The sequence below is a fragment of the Peromyscus eremicus genome, chromosome 13 (assembly GCF_949786415.1).
Source record: "Peromyscus eremicus chromosome 13, PerEre_H2_v1, whole genome shotgun sequence".
Classification (NCBI taxonomy): domain Eukaryota; kingdom Metazoa; phylum Chordata; class Mammalia; order Rodentia; family Cricetidae; genus Peromyscus; species Peromyscus eremicus.
The window spans coordinates 43,000,414-43,025,271 of record NC_081429.1 but is presented as its reverse complement, the minus strand read 5'-3'; the positions used below and the strand labels follow the sequence as shown (position 1 = coordinate 43,025,271).

At 34.4% G+C, this 24,858-nt stretch overlaps 1 protein-coding gene across 1 annotated transcript in view; it reads right to left on the bottom strand.

Annotated features, from left to right (window-relative positions):
• Erbb4 (erb-b2 receptor tyrosine kinase 4) overlaps positions 1–24,858 on the bottom strand; it is a 708,187-nt gene that overhangs the window by 226,085 nt on the left and 457,244 nt on the right. Inside the window, exons 17-19 of the mRNA XM_059278119.1 lie at positions 8,566–8,698; positions 4,927–5,049; positions 861–959 (exon numbers count right to left, since the gene is read on the bottom strand). Coding sequence (XP_059134102.1) covers positions 861–959; positions 4,927–5,049; positions 8,566–8,698 — 355 coding nt within the window. The remainder of the gene's footprint in view (positions 1–860; positions 960–4,926; positions 5,050–8,565; positions 8,699–24,858) is intronic.

Below are 24,858 nucleotides of genomic sequence, written 5' to 3'. Positions count from 1 at the left end.
TGCCATTCTTGTGGTTATTGCACTTGTGGTCCTTAGATCTGGGTCTGCTCTTAAAATCAAACACCTTCCCCGTCTTGTTTATTGGATATTTTGTTGGAGTCCCTCAGATTCATTCACAAATTGTTGTGTCTTAATTACCTATGCCTGCTTTCCAACCAGAAAGGGCAAAGCTGAGAAGTTGCCACAGTGAAGACAAGACAGATTAATCTTCATTGTTCTCTGCTTTGTAGGAAAACATTTCTAGTCAGTCTTGGCTGACTGAATTGAAAGTCTCTAGGCATCATCTTTCTACTTTGCAATCTGGGCTAACCTTGGGTTAACTTGGTCTGTTCTGTCATCCAAGTGAGACAAAATATTATTTGTAAGTTATTTAGAACACTGCTGGGAACCTATTGCAGACTTTGTCAATGATATTTAGAACAGTTTTAGTGCTTTATAAGCACTCAATAAGACAGTGCTTATAAAGAATGACTTATAAGAATGACTTACTATTGTCCCCAGCCAGGTGTTTTGATACTGTTGTAACTGCGTTAAATAAATTCATTTCTGTCTGATTATTATCCAAATTATAAATAAAATGAAAATCACATGCTTGATTCACACCAGGAAATTCAGCATGGGAATTATAAATATCTTTGTGTTCCCAAAGCAATCGGAGAGTACAGTTGTAGCAGACAGCTGCAAATTAGGGACGATTTGAAAGGTATAACATAATGTGAAGGGATCTTAAAACTCTAAGTATGAGATTATTACATTTTCAGAGAAGAAGCTTTGAAAGGTGGTTGGTCTTTTTATCACTTTATTTTCAAACCCTCTATTTAATAGTAAACAAAAATACAACTGTGTGTTTGCGTACTTACATCCATGAACTCCACATTGGCTTTGGGGCCAGTTGTCTCATTGAGGATTTTAATAGCCACGGGAATTTTCACTGTTTCACCTTCAGGCACCCAAATACCCTTTAAGGAAAAAATATCAGATTAATTCTATATTGAGATTACATAATATTTTATAGCAGAATGTAATTTGATTTGACCACACAACTTCTAATTTTATATTATTTCATTTTAGAGATTATCATATAATTACAACATTTCTCCCTTCTCTTTCCTCCCATCAAGCCTCCTATATATCCCTCCACACTCTCCTTCAAGTTCATTGGCTACTTTTTCATAACTTGTTATTGCATGCATATATATTTTTTTCTTAAATGTAACCTGTTCAATACAGATAATATTACTTGTATGTACTTTTTCAGACCAGACCATTTGGCACTGGACAACCAATTGGTATGCTCTGAGTTCTAATTTCTTTTAAACAATAAACTTTTCTTCGGCACCTATTATGTGTTGTACGTGTTTGTGATCTAATTTCATAACAGATGAATTATATATGATTTCTATTTTCATAGTGTTCAATGTCTGTTTAAGATTAATTTGTTTGCTTCTTGTAAAAAGCTTTGCACATTGAAGAGAGCATTAACAGAGGATAGAGTATAAGTTATATCTTATTTGGATGACATCACCAACTACAGTTCAAGACAAATTAAGTATTCTTTCACTCTCAAGAGTAGCTATGTTTAGCAACAAAGTATGGAAAACTTCATGTCTAAACAATAACTTATAAAATATGACTAGGTAAAAATGAAATTTCTTTTAAGCTTCAATATTACCTGATTATTCTTTAACTAAAAGAAAAATAACATGTTTCTCAAGTTCAGATGGAATAGGAATTAAATTTCAGAGGTTATTATTTTGAAAATAAGACTCAAGGACAAGTTCTAGGACATATGGAATTCACAGTAATTTATCTATATTATTAAATTCTATATATTAATTATTTTTGTCTCTGGGTGCAACTAAAATACTTATATTGACCATCAACAATTCAGTGGTCTTATCAACTTAATTGCAGAATTTATGGATTAGGACAATATTAAAAATGTAGACTTTCAAGATACAAGATTAAATAAGACTGTTTCTGAGTAAAGTTAAACATCTAAATGAGGACAATAATTTTGATAGGACAGATAAGAATGCTTGGATTAAGGATGACATTTTTTTAAAGCATATAGTCCAAAAAGAATTCAGACGCTCTTATGAACCCATAACAGGGAAGAATCTCAAGACTACTTATGACAGTTTGAACTTTAAGATGAAAGGGGGGAAGCTCTAGGCTGTAGCTCTACCTTCTTTCTCAACATCAGCAGGTGACAGCAATAGGAAGAAAGTTTTCACTTTGGATACATGGCTTAAGTAAATGTGTTTGGATTACCCTAAGGTGGAGTAATAGATGAGACACAAACCCAAGAGCTGTTGAATAGCAATAACAGTGAAGAAAAGTGCTTTAAACCTTGGGATGAGATTTATGGTTATGTTTGACTTAAGCAGGGTCAATAGGGAAATGTATGTGTCAAATGAAAAATAATAACATAAAGTATCTGTGGTATAATTTTGTAAAAGGGTATTGAAGCAGAAGTAGGGGGGTGGGAAACCCAAGAACCCAAAACCCCAGGCTATATTTTATCAGTGATAGTATCTAGGGCAGAGAACATGCTTATCATTATTCAATAAAATAACCACATAGGGAGTTACTTTATAAAGCAACAGCATCAATATTAAAATATTCCTAAAGTGTAGTTTTAAAATAAGAATATAAATTCAGTGTGAATTAATTTGTACCACTTTTGAAAAAAAGTTTAGCCATTACTTTATAGACAAAATACAAGGAATTTAACTATACTTGTGCCCATATTGGTCCTAATATTTTTTGCTGAAATATAGCATAGTTTTAGTTAGGAAGAAATAATGACCAAATAAGTACCCAGGTCATTGGCATTTGTGTGCCCACCAATAGTTTTTTATAGTTTAAGACAATATGTCTTTCAATGAATGATACATTTATTAAAACATAGGGCTGCAACACATATTTCAAGCATACAATTCAAATAAATTTATGAAACGAAGCTGCGGGGGAGCAAGAGGATGGATGAGGGAGGGGTCTTCTGTGCTTGGTATATGGAATGAATAAAAAAAATTCTTAATTAAAAATAAATTTTCTATAAAAACACATTTGTCTACATACCTTCAATTTTGTTAATAAGACATGTAGAAACGATTATCATGAAACATAAGGGAAGGACGTTCTAAGAGCTTTCTTTTGAATTTCCTATAGTTTAGCTAGGAAACCCTCATACATATCTATAGAAATGAAATGTCAAGCAATTATCAGATAGCTTATTGGGCTAGTGGAAGGCAGGGAATCTTTATATAGATGATTGGAAGGCATATATATGGTAATGAAGTGATACCAAGAGATAGGCAGTAGGACAGTAATGATTCAATTAGTTCCTTCCAACATCTTTATTTAAGATAGAATTTAGAATCATGAATGTATTAGTGCAAATAATTTTGTGTATTTTTCATTAAAATATATACAAATTGAAATTATTAAATACTGAGACAAAATTAGATTCAAAATTTAATTATAAAATTACATCATCTGTGCCTTTTTCTCGCATAATTTCAGTATATATAAAGGGTTACTTGTGTTCTTTGAACTTACAAAGAATTTGAAGATCAGAAAGACAAAGTCAGCCTAAAGTAGAATCTGTGCAAATTGGCCCCTCAGTTAATGATTTAACTGGACAAAATATGCACACTAAAATGATAGGGGAACTTTCACAGTTGGATCTTAGAAGGTTTTATAGTGAGGAGAATATTTTCAAACACCTAGGAAAGGAAAATTTAGGTCTGCATTACAGTCATTTATATTGTTCTAATAAATAAATCATTGGTTTTTTTTTTTGTGAGACATTGTTTCACTGATTTGTCACTGTCTCACTAAATGTCTTGAGTGGTCTCAAACTTTTCAACTCAAATAATTTCCCTGGCTTAGACTCCTAAGTTTGGAATTACAGGTATATACCACCACATCAACTTAAATCATCTAACTACAGAAAACACTGAGATCTTGAAATGTAAAATTCTTAAAATCCTATCTACCTTAATCACGTGTTCATAAAAATAAGGATGTGATATATCACTTAGAAATATACAATAAGCTGCAAATGTAAATTTTGTGAATTGACCAATGGCTATTACAAAATAGTCTCACTATTAACCAAGGAGAATTTCTTTATTTCGTTATTTATCATTAAAATAAATTTCACCACAGTTAATGTTGGGCTGGCCTCTGGATTAGACTTGTAATTTAGCTAAGTAAGTAAATATATAGACACCACCAGTTGAATTTTCCCTTTCCAAAAGTAACTCTCATTGAAAATTAATGGTATTATCCTTCTGTCTTCTCTGATCTCAATTTCTCATATAGTTTTTTTTTTTTTTTACAAATATCAAGGTCATCAAAACTACTAACATAAATACTAAATCATATATATATATATATATATATATATATATAATCAGTTAGGCAAAAAATTGTTATAATCGTCTGATCTTACAAATCTGTTAGCACATTCATATGGATTTTAAGTGACCAATTGGTAGGGTACTGACAGAGTTTAGGATAAAAGAGCAGAAAGAACAGCAAAGGATTGTGGGAGGTTGCCCAGAAATTTCTGGAAGATCAGGAACCAATGACTAGGGTGAAGATCAGCAGGTTGTGGCTGAGTATTTGGGAAACAAGTGGAAATTGGCCAAAGAGAAGCCAATATTGAAAGGGTCTCAAAGGGCAATGAGTGAACTCCACTTGAGTAAGTACCTGCAGTTCTTCTCTTTCCTAAACACAGCACTTATCCAAGCTTGTTCAGAAAAATTAATGAATTCATCTGTACAGCAGCTCCTCAATATTACATGATTCTTCTCTTTGAATATTAAAGGGACATGAGGTTGGCTAACCTATTATATTTTAAAAGCTTGAAATAAGACTTAAATAACTGATGGCACGCACTGTGTGTTTACTTACTTTGTAAACGGTTCCAAAAGCTCCCGAGCCAAGGACTTTTACCCTCTTCAGTTCCGTTTCCTTCAAAATGCGTAGTTGAGCTTGATTGGGTGCCGTGCCACTGGGGGTTAAGGGCTCTACCAGCTGCAAAGCAAAGGCGTAGGGTTATGGAGCTTTCATCCATATTCACTTGTGCTTCTTGCCTTCTGTTCTTTTCCAACACTTTTAGGGAAGCACACTAGGATACTTTTCTTAGACAAACTCTACTTCTGTAATATCATCCACAGTGCTATCCTTTCTCTGCACCTGTTCTTTGTCTGGGTGAATTTGAGTTCTGCACATATTCTACTAGAGGCACACTGGTTAGAAGATATGATGTTAATTACAAAGACAAAATAAAAGAAGACAAACTACAACAAAACCAGAAATAGCCCCATATTAGCACTTACAATTATTGAAAAGTTACTATGATCATATCAGAAAGGAATAATAGCTAGCTAGCATGATACTGATTCTACATGCAGTCAGTCATCAGATACCCAAGGTTCTTGTCAAAGCTCAACTCCTGTCTGAAGAGGCCTGAAATTCTGCATAGTTTTTGGACCACCAGGGGGTGTCTATTTATGATGGTGAGTTAGAAAGTCATTTTAAGTAGAAAGATGAGTATACAGTTTGGTTCTAGGCTGTAAATATGTTTTGGAACATAAAGAATGAAATAAAAAGTGGGGATGAAGGCAAAAGAGCTATCTATTAAGGTCAGTCTTGAGGTCATGACACCAGATTGACACTAAGAGGCTGCTTGCAATAGAGTAGAGTTTGGTGTCAGCACCAGGAGAGAAGGATGAAGATATAAAACACACCAGATATAAGATGAATATAAACAGTAAGATTGGAGTAGGAAGCAGCAGGTCAAGAAGAGGGCTGAGTGTGGCCAAAATGCAAAATTAGGCTGAAATTTATAGATGTTGTAGTTAGGATGCCATTCAGCTGAAGAGTTTGAGCGATTGAAGAAAAGATGTGTGAACAAGAGTCATCACTGGGATAGGCGAGGCAGTGTTTACAGTTCTCACCCCTTAACGACAATTGCCCATTTTGAAATCTCAGCTACCTTTGTCCAACTATATTTGGAAAATAATAAATAGAAGTTTTCAGAAAAAAAATTATGTTTGAAATATTTTTATTAAAGTAACTGATTTATTTGATCAATAGTAACTAATTAATTTAATATATTCAATATATTAATCAAACTATCAAAGTTATGTATGTATAGGAATAAACATCGTACATATAAACTTCAGTATTATCCACAGTCTTAGACATCCCTCGGTTTTAGATTGTATCACTAGGATGAAGGGGTCTGCTGTATGGACTTCAGCACCCAAAGCCTACATCCATGGATAACATTTTATGTTATAATTCATGCTCAAATAAGAGAAATAACAAGTTTTTGAAAATACAGTTTTTTAGTTTAAAAGGAACTAAACTTTAAACAACAAACAAACAGCCAGTTTTATTCTCTGCATGAGGAAATCATTGAAGGCTACTACTACTCAAATTGTCTAGACCCACCATGGTATTTCAAAACGTCTGTTTACAAGGTTAACTGTGCTGTGACCCTCCTGCCTGGCCATTATTATCATGTTTCTGTGACTATCATGGCCTGCTAAACTTGTGGAGCAGGCCTGAGTTCAATGGGTACAGACGTAGTAAGGATTTTAGGAAAAAAAACTTAAAAGTTATTAATAAAATTAGTCTGTTTCCTGATAGTTTGATAACAAATCTACTATTCTCTCATTTTCAGATTTTACTTTATAAAAATATAAATTAGGTCATTAAGAATTTCCTTGAAGTCAAGAAAGAGTATCTCAGAAAGAATCACTGAATTTTACATAAAATATATATATATATATATATATATATATATATATATATATATATATATATATATATATATATATATATATATACCCTCTATCAGAGATTTCCTTTCCTTGGAAGGCCACTCTACAGGAGTTTATTGCCAGATTTTTTAGATGCTATGTATGATTTGTAATGTGTGTGTTTGTGTGTGTGTGTGTGTGTGTGTGTGTATGTGTATGTGTGTACATACATATGCATGTATACATGGGGGGTAGTCCAAAGGACAACCTAAGGTTTCATACTTCAGACACTATCCACGTTTTTGGGGGATATTCTATTACAGGCTTGGAATATGTTAAGTAAAAGAAGCTATCTTGCCTGTGATACCACGGGATCCATCTGTACCTGTTTTGGCATTATAAGCACATACCACCACAATTTTAAGTTTTTACATGGGATCTACAGATTGAATTCAAGTCTTCATACTTATAAGGCAAGCACTTTACTGACTGAGCTGTCTTCTGAGCCCTATGATGAATAACTTAAATGAACCTCTACAAACAATTTAATATAAAAATCATTTTAAAACACATGCACAATTGGCGAGGAGGTTTCAGCACTTTGGGCAAGTGATACCTAAGTTTGCATATGAAATATTTGTTGGTATATACCTTGGCATATGCCATGCAACAGTTTTGTGTTTGGAAACTTCTAAAGGAAAAAGAATTAAGATATAACCCATTTCCAATGTGTGTCATTTATGAAAGGATGAGTATCTCCATTCCAGACAGTCTTAAGAGGGAAAGAACAGCCAGATTGCCATTTTGAGAACAAGAAAGAAAATATATTCAGAGTGATACACTGAATTCTTCTGAATTGTTCAGGCAGATTCAGATGTGGGATATAAGGAGAACAAGATAGGATGGAACTCAAAGCTCTGCTTCTGAGAAATCTTCTCTGATAATCCTTCCTTTGTCTCCTATACAATGCAGACTATCAGAGGCATGCTAAAGAACCCAGTGTGACAAAATAATCGAAATGCTGATAATTTATGGATAAATTGTATAACCTCAATATGTAATACAATGCTAAGTTCATCCCACCAACTGTGTCAAAAGTTTCATGTTATTTTAGCTCTAAGCCTCAGCCTTTTACTGCAGGTGTAATTAATAATTGGCCATCAATTTAATAATTATAATTAAAATGCATATATCTTGTACTCTCAATAAAGTAATTTTTATTTATTTGTTTGTGTGTTTGTTTGTTTATTTTGGGTTTTTTGAGACAGAGTTTCTCTGTGTAGCTTTGTGCCTTTCCTGGGACTCACTCTGTAGCCCAGGCTGGCCTCGAACTCACAGAGATCCACCTGGCTCTGCCTCCTTAGTGCTGGGATTAAAGGCATGTACCACCACCGCCTGGCTTGATTTATTTCTAACATATTACTAGTTCTACCACTGAGATGTCTCTCCTCAGGAACATGCTGGCTATGCTGCTAATGAGTTATCTTTTACCCAGAGATGCTCATGGGGTTTCCAAAACCAAAATAAATCTACTTCTAAATTTCAACAGAATAATTTCTTCAGCCCAATGCAATCCATCCTCTTCAAGCTGTAACATTCCTGTCTTAACTATTTTTTATAATGTATTCTATCTTTACTGACTTTGTACAAAAGTGTAACATACAAACTCATCATAAGTTAAGCCGCATTTTCAATGGTCTTAGGAAACAGAGCATCATTCATGTCTGCAAAACTTAAGGAAAATCCCCAAGTTCATGACAAACAGTAGTGGAAATGTTACCTCTGTCTCCAGGAATCTCCTCAAGGCTCGTTTCTTTTTGATGCTCTTCCTCCTGACATAAACTGCAAATGTCAGGGCCATGATGACCAGGATGAAGAGCCCGCCAATAACTCCGGCTGCAATCAGTGGAGTTCTGCCAACCAGAATAAAAAATAAAAATAAAGTATGAAGAGAGAAAGGAAAGAGCAGCTGCGTGAGGCATTTTCCACACTTCATGAATCTAGTCATTTCAAAGAAAAGCAAATAAAAAGCCACCAGGGCTCTAATAAAGCCCTTTCCATTGTAAACTGCAGGTTTGTTTTGTTTTTTGTTTTAATAGTAAACCATGCACATACAATTAATCTTTGCAGAAGAACAACTGTAGCATGCCATTTGGTGAAAACAAATTGGAAAGTTGAATAAGGAATGAGGGACACACACTAAGACAATGGAGTGGGAATATTTAAAATTACTTTTACTAATTTTCACAAGTAAATGAAAAGTGCATTTTAATAAACTACTGTGGAGTATAATTTTATCTCAAGAAGACTAACTTAACAGTGGCACTGTTGACCTTTTGGGCTTTTACGAATGTGTTGTAGAGGTTACTACATTTTCAATATTCAGTAGCATCCCTGGTCTCTGTCCCTAGATAGCAGCAGAATCTCCAGTCTCTGTCCACACAATATCCACAGATGTTGCCAAAGATCTATTGACATCACCTCTGTTTGAGAACCTATTGTCTAAAGTGAAAATGTGTATTCGGGAGAGATACAAACCACCACATCTCCAGAATACAAGGGTATGAGCAATGAGTTGTTTATTACCAAAAGTGCTTTGAAACTTGGTAAGGACAATGTTGGTCAGAGAAAACACTGGGTCAGATGTTGGAGTGATGCTAACAAGGGTATATATGTTATAATTCAAAATATGTCTAAATGCTCCACGCTCATAAATTTTCTATGAAGTAAATATTTCTTAAAACATATAAATGAAGTCAAGAGGAGATTGGAAAGAGTTTCACTAAGTGTTTTTCCAGTGTATTTTAGCAACAACAGAGCTTTGAAGTTGATTATTTCAGACTTTTTCCTAAAATTTCTTTTTCTCTTTGGAAAAATACGTTTCTTACGTAAACCATTATCTATGAACTTTAGGTGGTCATAGTTTTAAAGTGCATTAATTTCATATGGTATAGCAAATAACCCAGACTGAAACAAGATATTGCCTAATAAATATTGGACTATGATGCCATTAGAGGTGGCAAAGAATGATTTCCTTCATGTTCATGTCTTCTATGAAAATCATTTTATATTACATACCCATACCTTCAATATAGCTACATTCCCTAAAAGAATTTTGTATACTTGCAAAATAAACTTTTGCTCAAAGATAGACAAGAAATAATGATAGTGGATGATCATAAATCAGACCTTGAAATTCTAAAGCACTCATGAAAAAAAGCTGTGTAACTACTTCCACAAATGAAATCATGTGTTTTGAAGATTATGACTGCTGTACTGTCATATGAAACTGCAGAAAATCTTAAAAACCTGTCCACTCTAAAGGTTTCTTCCCGCCAGCTCAAACCATACTGAAATGTAGCTATAAAGCTATAATTCAACTAGATTTTCCTAAGTGGGATTTTTCAAAAGATATAAAAGTCTCTGCTGAGAAAATTAAACTATATCAGAGATACAAACTTATCATTGTGATGTGTTTTGTGTGTTTAGTGACATATTTTTAACATGTCAGTTAAATATATATTTTAGGAAATACTTTAGAATTTCAAACCAAAGCATACTTTTCTACTAACTGCTTCACATAGTGGCGAAAAGCCACTCATTATAAAAACTTCTACTTTGTCATTTTTCATTTTAAAAATGCGGAAACCATGGTTTGTTTGTTGACTGTATTTTAAGGATGATATCTTTGCATAGAATAAAAATAGCCCTCTTCTCATCTTATTTTGGTAGAGAGTAACTATAAAGCCGTCTAGTTCAAATGAAACATTCAGACTCAGTGGGATGTATTTTCTGTTTTTCTATGTGATGTTTACTTTTAATATTTTCACACAACAGTTATTTTCCTTGATATGTGTCTCTTTGCTGTTTTCTTCTCTCACCATCTGGCAAGAATGGTACAGAAACAAAAAACCCTGAGAAATGAAGAACTACTTTTTCTACACTAAAAATAACACAGAGAAGTGTGGTTGGCATTGCAGGGGGGCTGTCTCCAGAGAAAAATACCAAACATTAAACACGATCCTATTTACACATGTTTCACCCCTGTCATTCTTGATGACTCCTGGTGATTTGTACAAGAGCAATAGGGGCATTAGTTTAACCAAGAGTTATGCCTTAATAATATTGTTTTTGTTTTTAAGACAAGATCTCACTATGTAGCCTAGGAACTGGTTTGGGACTGATGATTCCCCTGCCCTCGCTTCCTGAGTGCTGAGATCACAGCCGTGCACCACCATCCATGACTGATCTTCACTCTTTATGAGATCCCTTCAAAACAGGAGGGGACTGGCCGAATCACATATTTAAATTACTGTATATTTCTCCCAGATCTATTTCTACTGCAAACCAAGCTGACTCTGAGAGATTTCTTCCTGTGCGTTCCATGAATCTCTAAGTAGCTCACATAAGACGGTTGAGATCAAAAGGGTCAAAAAGTTAGAGCTGCAATTATTCTACAATTCCCTATCCATAACAGTAGTTTTGATGGTTGGTCTATTTTTTTGGGTGCCCACTAGAAACTGTCTAGCATTCTCAAGTGTATAAAAGAGTAATACAGCTGCCAGGAACAAACTTGGAGTATAAGGAAACAATTAATTGATAGCTTCACTTATGCTGTGATTTGGAAATTGTACAATGAAATTGATATTCACCCTACTACTTATGAAACTATCATGAGAATTCTGAACCACAGACCAATTTTGTTAATTTACATAAAAGCTCATAGTTTGATTTTAATAATTTTATTTAAAAGTACAGAAATAATGAAGAGTATTTATTGTTTTAAATGCAATTACCTAATAAGAGGCAGTCTGAAAACTAAGGTACTCCTATTAAAATATACATTATTGTCCAGCTCTATATTTGAATCATAGTATTTCTCTTATTGTATAAGATGTAAGAAGATATATTAAACTCTCTCCTTAAAAATATCCATATGATTTTCTTCATTTATCTATTTCTATAAAGGCATTAAATCATAAAAATACATAGTAATGTCAGTATAACTTATGACTAAAATGCAAGTATTTATGTTTTGTTAAGCTTCTATTTAATATTAATAAATGATTATCCTTCAAAAATGAAAAGTGGTTGTGTTTTGTTTTTTGTTTTCTAATTGGTAAAACTATCAGGGCAAATCATGATTAGATCCATGAGATATTTTTAAGAGCAAAACAAGCTTACTCCTAAATAAAAAGTTAATAAATTTTATAAAATAGGTATATTTTTCTTCATTTTTGAATAAATCATACTCCAAGTTAGGGTAAAACAAATAACCCACAGTCTTATAATATTCATTGATGCTGTAGTTTGCAATTGGTGGCAGGGAGTTCTACTTTTAGAAGCCTAACTAAATAATTTAGAAGTTAAACTAATTAATTGGAAAACAAGTCTTCAGAATGTGTTTTATCAGACTGGAACTGCTTTGCTGTTTATTTATAGTCATTAAAGATTAAAAGAGAAATGATGGGGCCCAGAACATGTTTAAAGAGATAAAAAACACAGGATAGCCTGATAAACTCCACAAGGTGTACTTCTTATATGGGAACATTTTGTTTCACACTTTCAAAGTCTCAAATATAACACAATAGTGTAATTACTGTATGGTGTTAAGCTTTTCATTTTTATGGGATTTTTTTCCTTTTTCTTATCATGATCATGGCAGAAGGTGGGTTTAAAGTTGGGTCAATCCAAGTTCCAGTTAGGTTATCTGCCTCAAACTAGTTGTGTTTAATGTTACAATGAAACACATTAGATTAAATACACAAGCACTTCCATAATTAATAAAAATATTCAGTTGAGAACTACCTTGTCTATTAATTATACAAGGTATACATGCGCAAGATCTGATAAACGTTGTTTATTTAATGTCAAAATAAAATCAATTATATCTAATAAAGTATCTAAAATCAAGGATCTTAGAATATCCTTCTCCATTGTAGTCAGTAGCTTCAAGTTACACAAGTCAAAGTACACATGCATACACCTTCCACTCTCCAAAGTCCCTCTCTGCACACAGTACATGATACATCAAAATATGCAAGTGTGTGCATATATATAATATATATATGCCACTATACATGTATTGTGTGATCAAATATATATATATATATATATATATATATATATATTATATCACACACACACACACACACACACACACACAGCACTAAGGCCAGAGTATCAGTACTATTTCTACAAAGTATTTTTGAGATTTTAGTTTAGTTTTAGCTATACATATGTATGTGTGTATCTATGGGATGTGAACATGTTTTCAGTGCCCACAGAGATCAGAAAAGTGTTCCAAATGCCCTGGTGAAAGAGTGACAGGTGGTTCTGCACTGCCTGATATGGTTTCTGAGAATCAGCGAAGGTCCACTGGAAGAGCAGTGTGCACTCTTAGCCACCAAGCCATGCTATGGGTATCACTCTGTATAAATAAAATGCTGATTGGCCACTAACCAGGCAGGAAGTGTAGGCGGGACAAGCAGAGAAGAGAATTCTGGGAACAGGAAGGCTGAGTCAGGAGATGCTGCCAGCTGCTGCCATGAGTACCAACATGTAAGATACTGGTAAGCCACGAGCCATGTGGCAAAGTATAGATTTATAGAAATGGGCTTATTTAAGATGTAAGAACTAGATAGCTAGAAGTCTGAGCCACAGCCATACAGTTTGTAATCAATATAAGTCTCTGTGTGTTTACTTGGTTGGGTCTGAGTGGCTGAGGGACTGGCGGGTGAGAGAGATTTGTCCTGATCATGGGCCAGGCAGGACTGGAGAAAACTCCAGCTACAAAGCCATATTTCCAGCTCCTCTACCAGGTTATCACCATTATTGTTTCTAGTAAATAAATAAATACAGAAATTAAGTGGATATATCTTACTAATTCAGAAATGTAATCAGTTAGCATTGGAACTCATTGTGGGTCCTTTATGAAAACCTCATAATAATTACAATAATACAGACAATGACATGAAAAGGAGTTTGCAATATTATCATCATGGGTATAGTTTTGTTTCCTAAGTTGACCTTGTTATCAGTAAATGCTTTTGAAAAAAAAAACCTACTTGTTGGCCTCATTAAAACAAAATTCTAAGAATGTATTAAAAATTGCCAACTGAGTCAAAGAGTATAACTTTGGAAATTACAACAGTTTCAACAGTTTGTTATTTAGCTAAGCAGTTTAAATATGGTAAAAATTCTATTCAAATAAGAGAAACACTGGATTTAATAGCCAGTTGATTCTCCTGTGTGCTATAAGGCACACAGTTCATTAACAATTGTTCAATCACAAATAGTCAAATGAAATGAGACTGCAAAAGACTGTCTTCCTGGTATAGAAATAATTTGCTTCCATGAGAATAAGTCAAATGTTAATTTGGTCTTAAGTACAACCTTTAAATTGAAAGAATTTTGATATATTATAAATTTTCCATTTTAAACCCTAAGCTAGAAATATTGTGAAATATTATTTTAACTAGGCAAAGATATGTTAGAGTTGTTTATGCTATGGAATATTATTTTAACTATGTGAAGGTGTGTCAAATGTGTTTCTGCTGCCTTTGTTAAGATGTAAAGCTGCGTTACATTTGTTTATGCTGCATTTGTTTAATTATGTAAAGTTGTGCTGCATTTGTTTCACCTTGCTTGCCTAAGGCACCTGATTGGACTAATGGTATGTTTTCAGATAAAATTTGTACATAGCATTATTTTTTTGTATCTTCATTTTAATTCTTTCAGGATTGATGTTTTTTAAACTTAAGAAAAGGATACTTTTTAAAGAAAGATAAACACATTCAGTGTTATTGTTAATTCCAATTACCAAATTAATTCGATTAGGAAACACCTCAGATATTAGTGACATATACCTTTATGAGTGTCTATAAGGTATTTCCAAAAATGATTAATTGAAGGAGGAAGATTTTCTTTAAATGTAGGCCACACCATCCTGTGGCAGGGATCCTAGATTAAATTAAAAGGAAAAAGGAAGCCAGAAGAACACTGTATCTTCCTTTCTCTGCTCTTTGGTCCATGGAATAGTGAGACATTCTCTTTACAATGCCTTTCTCGTCATATGACCAATACTTTCAAGCTATGAGCTGAAATAAATCCTTCCTTGCTTAAGAGTCCCTTTTGAGGTAACTGGTCACAGCAAAATGAGGAAAGGGGGTAATACAACACAGTGCCTATTGTATCACCACTTCATTCAATCTTTACTACAACAGTTCACATTTGAAACAAGAGACCTTGAAACACTAAAAGGAAACATTCATATCCCCTAGAGACACTTTAAGGGTTACTGCCTAGGGCAAGGAGAGCTACATTAAGACAGCATTTTTTCCTCTCTCTCAAATTATGCTTATTCTGACCTAGAATTCTACCTGCTCTATAAAAATGACATATTTTTTTCTTTTTGAGCAAATGAAAATGATCTGGGTCAAACTGCACAAGGTTGACTTCAGTTGACAGCGACAGTTTGTACTTGATATGATGTAGGTTTTACAGCATGTCTCTGTCCTTTGCTGATCAAGATTTCGTGACTACATTTAAAATATGAAGTAGTACTTAAGCAAAAGCATAATTTCCCTCTTTCTATGCAAGTTTGAATGTTTTTCATCTTGTCTTTACACTGTTGAAATAATTTTCATTTTTCAATATGTAAATGTCATATTTCATTCAGTAGTAGTGTCACAAAAAATGTTTTTGCAATGACTTTTCTATTGAGCCTATATGTAATATAACATGTTCTTACCTTTCTAAGATTCAGTTTCTGAGAAAAATCTCTCATAGTTTCAAAGCAGTTACTTCCTTTTTCTTATAGGCAATATTTATATGTATGTGAGTATGTTTTTCTTTCTCAAACTGAGAAAGAATACATATTCTTGTGTTAGACTCACAAATATAGGATAGATAGGATATCTTCTTTAATTTTGCCAAATACAAATGGACTAGATATTATAAATAGACTAGATATTGTAACTGTAATTCTTGCTTGATAATTGTTTTGTTATATGTAATTTTACTGTTAAAGTTAAAACCTCCCTTTTTGAAAAAAAAAAAAGGAAAGGGGAAGTGCTGTGGATAGCGATTGCTCTGTATGCTGTGACTGTGATGCTCTGATTGGTTAATAAATAAAGTGCTGATTGGCCAGTAGCCAGACAGGAAGTATAGGTAGGACACAGAGAGAGGAGAATTCTGGGAAATGGAAGGCTGAGTCAGGAGACGTTGCCAGCTGCCAATGCCTTGAGACTCAAGATGTGAAAGCAGAACTGGGAAAAGGTACCAACCCACGTGGCTAAACATAAATAAGAACTATGGGTTAATTTAAGTGTAAGTTCTAGCTAGCAAGAAGCCTGAGCCATTAGGCCAAACAGTTTTAGCATATTAGCATCTGTGTGTTTATTTGGGTCTAAGTGGCTGTGAGCCTGGTGGGACCAGGAAAACTCCAGCTACAAAGACCTAACCTTATGTTAATTACATTAGTCATTTCCCCTCCTAAAGAGATTTAAAGATAATCAATCCACATATATATGTTCTGCTGTTCCCCTAAGGATGTCCTTACAAATTTTGAGACAGTAAGGCCATCCATGTTTGGGTGAATTTAGTTTAGTATCAATAATAACTGAGAAAGTACAATATTGAAATTTTGAAAAGGAGATCATTCCAATTTTTATAATAATTTAGCAATTGCTATAGGAACAATATAGGTGCCTGATATAAATGGGCACATATCAATGACTGACTTCCAGTTAATCGCCAGCCCTAGGACCCAATACATTTTTGCCATCATAGTTACAAGAGTGTCCTCCTTAGCACCTATTATATTTTACATACTCCAAGATCAAACTTGTTTTTAAATATTTATAATTCATTATTTAATTTTCTCCTATTTCCATATTATTTTTTAAGTTTCATGAGGGTAGAGACCATCATTTTTCTTTTTTATGAGGAATCTCTATCCTTCTTAGTAACATCACCTTAAGACGGTTGACAGAAATTATTGCTAAATGAATCAAGGGTATAGTTTACCTGATACTGTATTTCTAAAAATTCAATTCTTCCCCTTGGTATAACTGAAGTATTTGGAACAACTGTGAAAACAGGTAACTGAACTCTACATTTTATTTGAATTAATATGACTTAATGTGTTCACTTTACTTCTATCCTGTTGATCCTTGAGCCAATTAGAATCACAATTTTAGGCAATAGTTCCAACAGCTCTGCTCTGATAGAGGCTGTGGGTGCATCTCCCCTGTCAAATTGAGCAGCCCTTATTTAAACAAGTCCTTTCAGTCTTGGAGCAGTTTTTAATGTATGTGGTCACCTCCTCAAAACAGCCTTGAGTTCCACCATATCCCTACTTCCTATGGTCCTCTATTTCCTTAGCTGTTTCCATACATTTTGAAATTTCCCTTTTAATTATTTGATCTCCAGTGTAGAAAGGTGTCAGGACTCAGTCATTACATTTCTTCTCTTGTCTACTGGCACTCCCTAGACAGGATTTGCTTCCCCTATAATGATAAGTATCCATATTCTTAGCTTAAACGAAAATTTTCTGTCTTTTGTAAATTCATCATAAGTGCTGGAATTGTGTCATAGACACCTTTATATTTACCTTAAGGATGGTTTGTTTTTTAATTAAAAAAAATTACTAAATTAGGAACTAGATAGATATCTCAGAGGTTAAGGGCATTTGTTGCTCTTGTGAAGGACTTGAAATTTGGTGCTCAATATCACCATTCCACATGAGCTCACAGCCACCTGTAACTCAGTTCCAGGGCATTTGATGCCCTGTCCAAGCATCCACAGGAACCAGTGGTACACAGACATTCACACAGGCAAACATTCATACACATAAAATAAAAAATAAAAATTTAAGTCCTAAATAGGTAATCATGACATTAATAAAAAACTGAATTAATTCTTTGATAAATATTTAGCAACTTTTTATTCAGATTAATCCACAAATACTCATAGACCTTGCAATATTTTGAGAACTTTCTATATTTTTTTTATTTTAACCAAATATATATAGCATATCACTAATACAAGAAAAGAGTAGAATATTTTAATGGACTGCTTTTCTAAATTGAGATTGATACATTTTTCAATGTTTTCTTATTTCTGATTTACTGGTAATTAAAATATACTTCAAAAAGTTCTGAAATTGTTTACCAGATTATTTTCTTTCTTGTAATGTGGTGTATTCCCCCTTCCTACCCAACCATATAGTGCCAATGCAGCTATTGATCCAACAGTTTTCTTAGTCATCTGTTGGCCAGCACCTTCTATGTGAAATAGATACATTCCTATGTCAGGGCATTTTATTCTGAATATGTATAACAAATTACCAGCCAGTGAAATAAAAGCAAATGTTAGGCATTCAGGAGAAGCGAGGGAGGGCTAATGAAACATTCACTTCTGTCTCGGATGCTGAACATAGAGTGGACTGGCCATCCTACCTCCAGACAGAAAGATCAAGAAAGTATTAGAGGTCATATTCCTGGTTCTACAGAACACAGAACCCTGGCTACAGCTACCTGTGTCTGGGCTTCTCTGTGAGAAAGTAATGCAAAGATACAAACTGAAGCTTAGTGTAGACAAATAAGATCTTAAATAAAGCAGGAATTACATACAGATTTTCAATTTTTCTCTCCTTTTCCTGTATTGAAAATATTACACCTGTCATTCTAAGAGGTTTGGGCCATTGAAAGCAAAACATGAAATCCAGGTCCTTCTCTTTCTAGCTAATGCACGAAAGCCTATGTGCATTTAATTTTATTTTATTTCCAGACTCTCTTGGTCATTGAGCTAGGCATTATCTGTATCTTCCTTTACTCAATGCTTATGGAAAGGAGATAAAAGGGCAACAAATCCTTACACTTTTATAACTAACACTAAACAGAACTTAGCACGACTGTGTGCCGTTCTGAAATGTAGACTCCATCAGGTCACTATCCACTTTAAATGATGATAACATTTAAAAAAAATAGTAAAATGTTTTCTTACCATGCACAACTCAAGAAAAATCTACCCTACGCTTTCAGGACAGAGAGAAGCTGAAGAAAGCAGAGCTATTGGTAAAGTATTCAACTTGGCAAAATATGAATATCCAATTCTTTCTATTGTGTGAGCCCCTAGTGGATTGGAAGTAACTCAAGGGGGAAATGAGAGGGTGTGGATGTCTCTGTCTCATCTATTAAAAAAACTTCCCACAGAGGACTTGGAGCAAAGACAAATAAACCCTCTTTCACAAAAGCTTTTGGTCATTGTACCTCACTTTGAATAATGCTTTCTCTATAAGAATAGATTACTCTTTATATTTTTAGGGGAGGTTTATTATGACTGGCTTCACAAAACACATCTTAAGGCATTTAATAATAATGTTGAGTAATATAACCCACTCTTAAACTTATATAAACATCCACCCACTAATTAGAGCACATTTCTAATTAAGGGGAACTATTTTTTTCAAAAAATGAATGCCTAGAAGATGTTGTTATACCCCAGATGCTCTGAATGCAGATTCACAGCCTCCAGATAATGTAAAAGGAAAAAAATTCTAACCTAAACTAATTTAAACAGCATTGAAATAATATAATATCAAGACAACTTTACACTTTGCCTGAAACCATTTCATTTACATGCAAAAGAAATCATTATTATGAAAGAAAACTCAACATCAACATGAAACATCCTCTTGCTAGCTAGAATATTAATTTTTCAATCTGTTCTTTCTCTATTATTTTTCTATTATTGAAATTATGTGTTCCATTAACATTCAGCTCTGCATAAATGTATGGATGGCTTATGGGCATCCAGAAGAGGATGTTTAAAATCTTTGTTTAGTAAATGGTCATTAAGGAAATAGTCTAAATATAATATGGAGGAAAGTTAGCATTTCCTTTTTAATTTTGTAAGTGATATACATCTCCATGCCGTTTTCGCTGCTTTCTGATTTTTAAAAAGATTGTATGATTTTATGCTTCCATCTGGAACACTATCTGGGCTAGTTGTTCATCTGTACTTATCATGCCATTTGAGACTATGCAGAATTTTAGTCTTTTAAAGAAAATGGGAAAGAGAGTGAGAGAGAAGAGTGGATGGGTTCTAACTTCACTCTCTGTACAAAGTTACTAAGGAACACTAAAAACTCTTCTGGGGTACATTTTAAGATCACTAAGTGTATTCGTACATGAATAGTTGAATATATCCCCAAACAAGCAAATCTAAAGAACACAAGTGTAAATGTCAGATTACCAAAATATGCCATGGGCCTATCTTGAAAAATTTATGCGGTTTTGTTTACTATCAAGTAAGGTTATTGAATGACAATGTCATAATTTACAAGGAGAGAAGAAGAGATCTAAATAGGGAAAGAGAAGGAAGACAGAGAAAGAGAGAGGGAGGTAGGGATGAAAAGGAGAGAGAGAGAGAGAGAGAGAGAGAGAGAGAGAGAGAGAGAGAGAGAGAGAGAGAGAGAGAATGGGATGGAGAGACAAAGAGAGAGATACACACAGAGAGATGGAAATACAGAGAGACAGAAAGACACACACATAGAGAAAGGAGAGAGACAGAGATAGACCAGAGAGAATTTACCCTCCCTAGAAATCTAAATGTTTTATAAAAATCTTAATGTTTTATAAAAAAGGATCAGGTTTTATTATATTATCTATAGATAAACTTGGTTTTTCCTATTATTTCAAAATGCCATAGAAGCAATAGAAATTGCTGTTTCTATTAGATTCTGCAATTAGAAACTGTTGAAATAGAAATGGTAATGATCCTTGTAAGTACATTTCTTCATCCAGGATACCTAAAACCAAATAACAGATCAACAAACTTTGATTTGAGAAGAGAGCAAATCAAAGCTCTTGTCTCCATCAACGCTTCTCTTTATCACATTGAATACCACACACGGAATTATCACTGTTTTAAAATAAATGTCTAAATAATGAAGTCTTGGCAGGATTTTTGGTAAAATTTTGTTTTGTTTTGTTTGCTTTTTGAGACAGCGTTTCTCTATGGAGCTTTTTTGGAGCGTGTCCTGGAACTTGTTCTGTAAAATAGGCTGGCCTCGAACTCACAGAGAGCCACCTGCCTCTACCTCTGGAGTGCTGGGATTAAAGGCATGCGCCACCACCACCCACAGCTTCTGTAAAAAAAAAATTTTGTGTAGCCATTTTTTTTTAATGAGAGGCAAAGAAAATGGTCTACTAAAGAAGCAGAGAATTTACAGTGAGAATGTTTGAAGTCAATGTCATTTCTGCCATTTTTATGCTTTCTATCTGACTTTTTTCACTGATTACTAATTTGAATAATAAAATAGGATGATGCCATGGATCTGATATAGCTAAATATATCTTACATATTTTCATGTGTGTGTGTATATGTATATGTTTGCATGCGCATATTACTTATTTTACCATTTTGGGTAGGATAAAAATAAGAGCAGCTATTCTTCAGTTGTGGATGGGTGATACTAAGAAATGCTCTCCCACAATGCAAGGGGTGGTCACTATTGATCTGCAAGTTTAACAATAATGTACAATTATGTGAGTAAAGAAGCCAAATATGTGAAGTATATCCCTAAATCTGTAAACTATCAAAACATACTACTATACATGCATTTTAGTATATGTTAATGTGTGCAAGGATTTATATCCTAAGTGGATACTGGCATACCCACTTAATGGACTGAGCATGCATTACTCCTAAATTATCACTTACACCAAAGAGTAGAATTACTACTTCAAAACACAAGGCTGAACATGATTAGGGGCCTTTCATCATCATGATAAGGAAGACCCCCTTCATTTGCTTCAATTTTAAAAGAGCAGTCTATAGAAAAGTTGCTCAAACAAGCACTATTGTTAGACTATCAATTTAAATATGCCAGCAAGTCAAAAGCCCAGTAAGTTTTATTTATGAGGGAATTTCTGTTATAATTCGTCATATGTAAGGATTTAAAAAAATAGGAAAAATCCTTTGCAATTTACTGATGTTCTAATACTATTCACTTGCACAATCATACAATTGCTGATTTTCAGGTGGCGGTGCAATTTGGAATAATTGTTATATACCAGCATCTTGCAATTAACGTGACAGGTATTGAAATCTGCTAATTTCTCAGAACACATACAGGGTGCTGCTAGATCCTGATTATATATTTAAGAGCCTTCTAATTTAATGAGTTCAGAGTCAGTGATCATGCAAGCTGTTATTTTCCTTGAGAAAGTAAAATAGATGACCTTCAAGTTGGGTTCGTGATAATTTGTAAATTAATGTCAGAATGATTTAAATACAAAAATAAGCACAGTTTATATTTGAATTTAATTTTCCAGATAATCCCTCCCTCCCTTAGCATGCATGTATGCACCCCCTCAAAAATACCCTCATTCTTTTTTGGTGAGATGGTGGCAGTTATAACATCAGGCAGAATATGGAGCATTAAACTGAAAATCCCAAGGCTTTGTCTACAAATCTCTGTGCTTGCCTGCCCTCTCCCCTCTATTTATCTTCTTCTGAAGAAAGAATGAACGAGAGCATCTTTTCATCTCCAGAGCTAATGCTTTCACATTTGCTTAGCCTCTTAATTCCTGCAGCTTTTTCCATAGATGTTCACGATGCACAACATCCATTGTGTTTTATACTGCAAGACTTTTTGTTTTCAAAAGCACGTTTAAAATTCGAATATATTCAGATGTCTTTTTCCTGGTGATGTTCTTTCTGGAACCACTTCTCTGTCTCTTCCTTCACACTCAAATTTCTCTCAGAAGATAGAGAAAAATTGGTTCTTTTTATTTGTAAGTTTCCTTTTTTATTAAGAATTTTTTAAATTTATTTTACATACCAACCACAGATCCCCCTCTCTTCCCTCTTCCAGCCCCCTGCAGCCTTATCTTCAACCTAGCCCCCATTCCCTCCTCTGAAAAGGTAAGGCCTCTCATGGGGAGTGAGCAGAACCTGGTACATTCAGGTGAGGCAGGTCCAAGCCCCTTCCCCTGCATAAAGGCTGTGCAAGGTGTCCCATCATAGGTAATGGGCTCCAGAAAGCCAGCTCATGCACCAGAGATGGATCCAGATCAAGCTACATAACTGTTTCCATTATGCAGAAGATCTAGTCCAGTCCCATGGAGGCTCCACAGCTGTTGGTCTAAAATTCTTGAGTTCCCACTAGCTTGGTTTGGTTGTCTCTGTAGGTTTTCCCATCATAATCTTGATGTCCCTTGCTCATAGAGTCCCTCTTCCCTCTACTGGGCTGAACTCCAGGAGTCCAGTTGAAGAGAGGGAAGAGAGATTATTTATATATTTCTTATTCACTTGTGTTCCGTGTCTACGTATGGAAAAATGCTCTATCCTTTTCTTATATTTTCTACTTAACATCTCTCGAAGGTGTCAAAGTCACTGAAGATTCAATGTATTTCAAATAAGCTCAGAAACATTAACTTAGCACTCCCAAGTATCCAGCATCTTAGTGAATGCTGCTCCATCCATCAGAAACCCAGAGTTGGTTTGCTGTTGTTGTTCTCTTAATTCTTTCAAATCCCGTGGACTGATAAATCTGGCAATAAGCTTTATGTTGTAAATTCTGGTTGAGTCTCCCCAATTCTCTCCATCCATCACATTCCAGACTTGCCAGGTCCATGCTTCATATGTGCCTATAGACCGATACTGGTAACACTGAAGGAGCACATTGTCCTATCCGTGCTGCTTTTCGAATGCAGGATCCATGGGCTGCACTCTCAGTCCGGCACCTTCTCGACTTGCATGTTTTCCTCTATTAACCCTATCATGCTTTTATTTGTATCTTTCTCCCTTCTTTGCCAACCCCACTCCCATTGTCAACTTCCAGTGATCCTTGCCTCTAATTCATGTCAACACATATCATCTAGTCTATCACATGACCCCTATCTCCCTGCTTACGTTTTCATTTGGCAAACACCAGTCAACCCAAATTTCCAAATGCCCCAGTCTGCATTTAAGCAATCACAATGGGGATGAATGAAACACATTACTTACTGGATCGTTTTCATTTGTGAGTAAACCTCTCAAACAGACTTAGCAATGCACAGTCGTGCAGTTGTAATATTAGTGTAGTGTGTCTTTCTGGATACGTCCAATGGATTTTTTTTTAAATATACACAAGTATTTCTTATATTCTGCTCTAAAGCATTAAACTTAGTTAATACTTCATTCAAGATGAAGTTATGAATTTACCCACTTTCTGTTCACCAAATCCATCATTACTTTTCCTGTACCTTTACCACTTTTATGTGAATTTCTTCAAGTTGAAGTGAATGTATGATCCTTAATCTCTGCCGCCCTACTTTGAAGTGAGCATTGCTCTCCATCAGCTGATTAAGGAAGGTTTTAACAGAAGTTGTTCTTTATCTGTTGAAATAAGTTCCTAATAATTCCTATCAGTCTTCATATGCATTATTATGTTCACCAATTTAACATACACACAGACACACACTGACACACACACACACAGAGACACATACACACATGCACATACACATGCACACACACATACGCACACACACCACACTTTATCTGTTGATTCTCTGTCCTTTGTCACATAGAGCAAACAAGTTGAGTAGTTTTTGCAATACAATCAATCTCAGTTTGTGTCTTCTCTCCTTAATGTGCTTTAATTTTAACTCCATCGCTTTCAAAAGCACCTATTTTTAATTTCTGATCATCTCAAATTTCTCAAATAGGATGCTCAACATCTGTTTCTAAGTCATTAAATTTTGGCTCACTCTCCATCCATAAATATATTCTTTATTCTCTGCTTCCAGGACTTCATCCTTACATGCTTTCTTCTTTGGTTAACCCCATTTTTCTTGTCTCCTTTGCTATACTATATTTTTTTCTTTTCCACGTTAAATGACCCAAAAGCTTAAGGCTAAATTTCTGCATGTGAAATGTCATCTAATGTTATCAATTTAATACAACTAATAACTCATAGCCTCTAATGAGCTCCAGATCATTATAGATAATATTAATACTGAGATTGAGAGACAATAATCAAAACTAGAAGGCTGTAAAAGACCTAGTCACATCC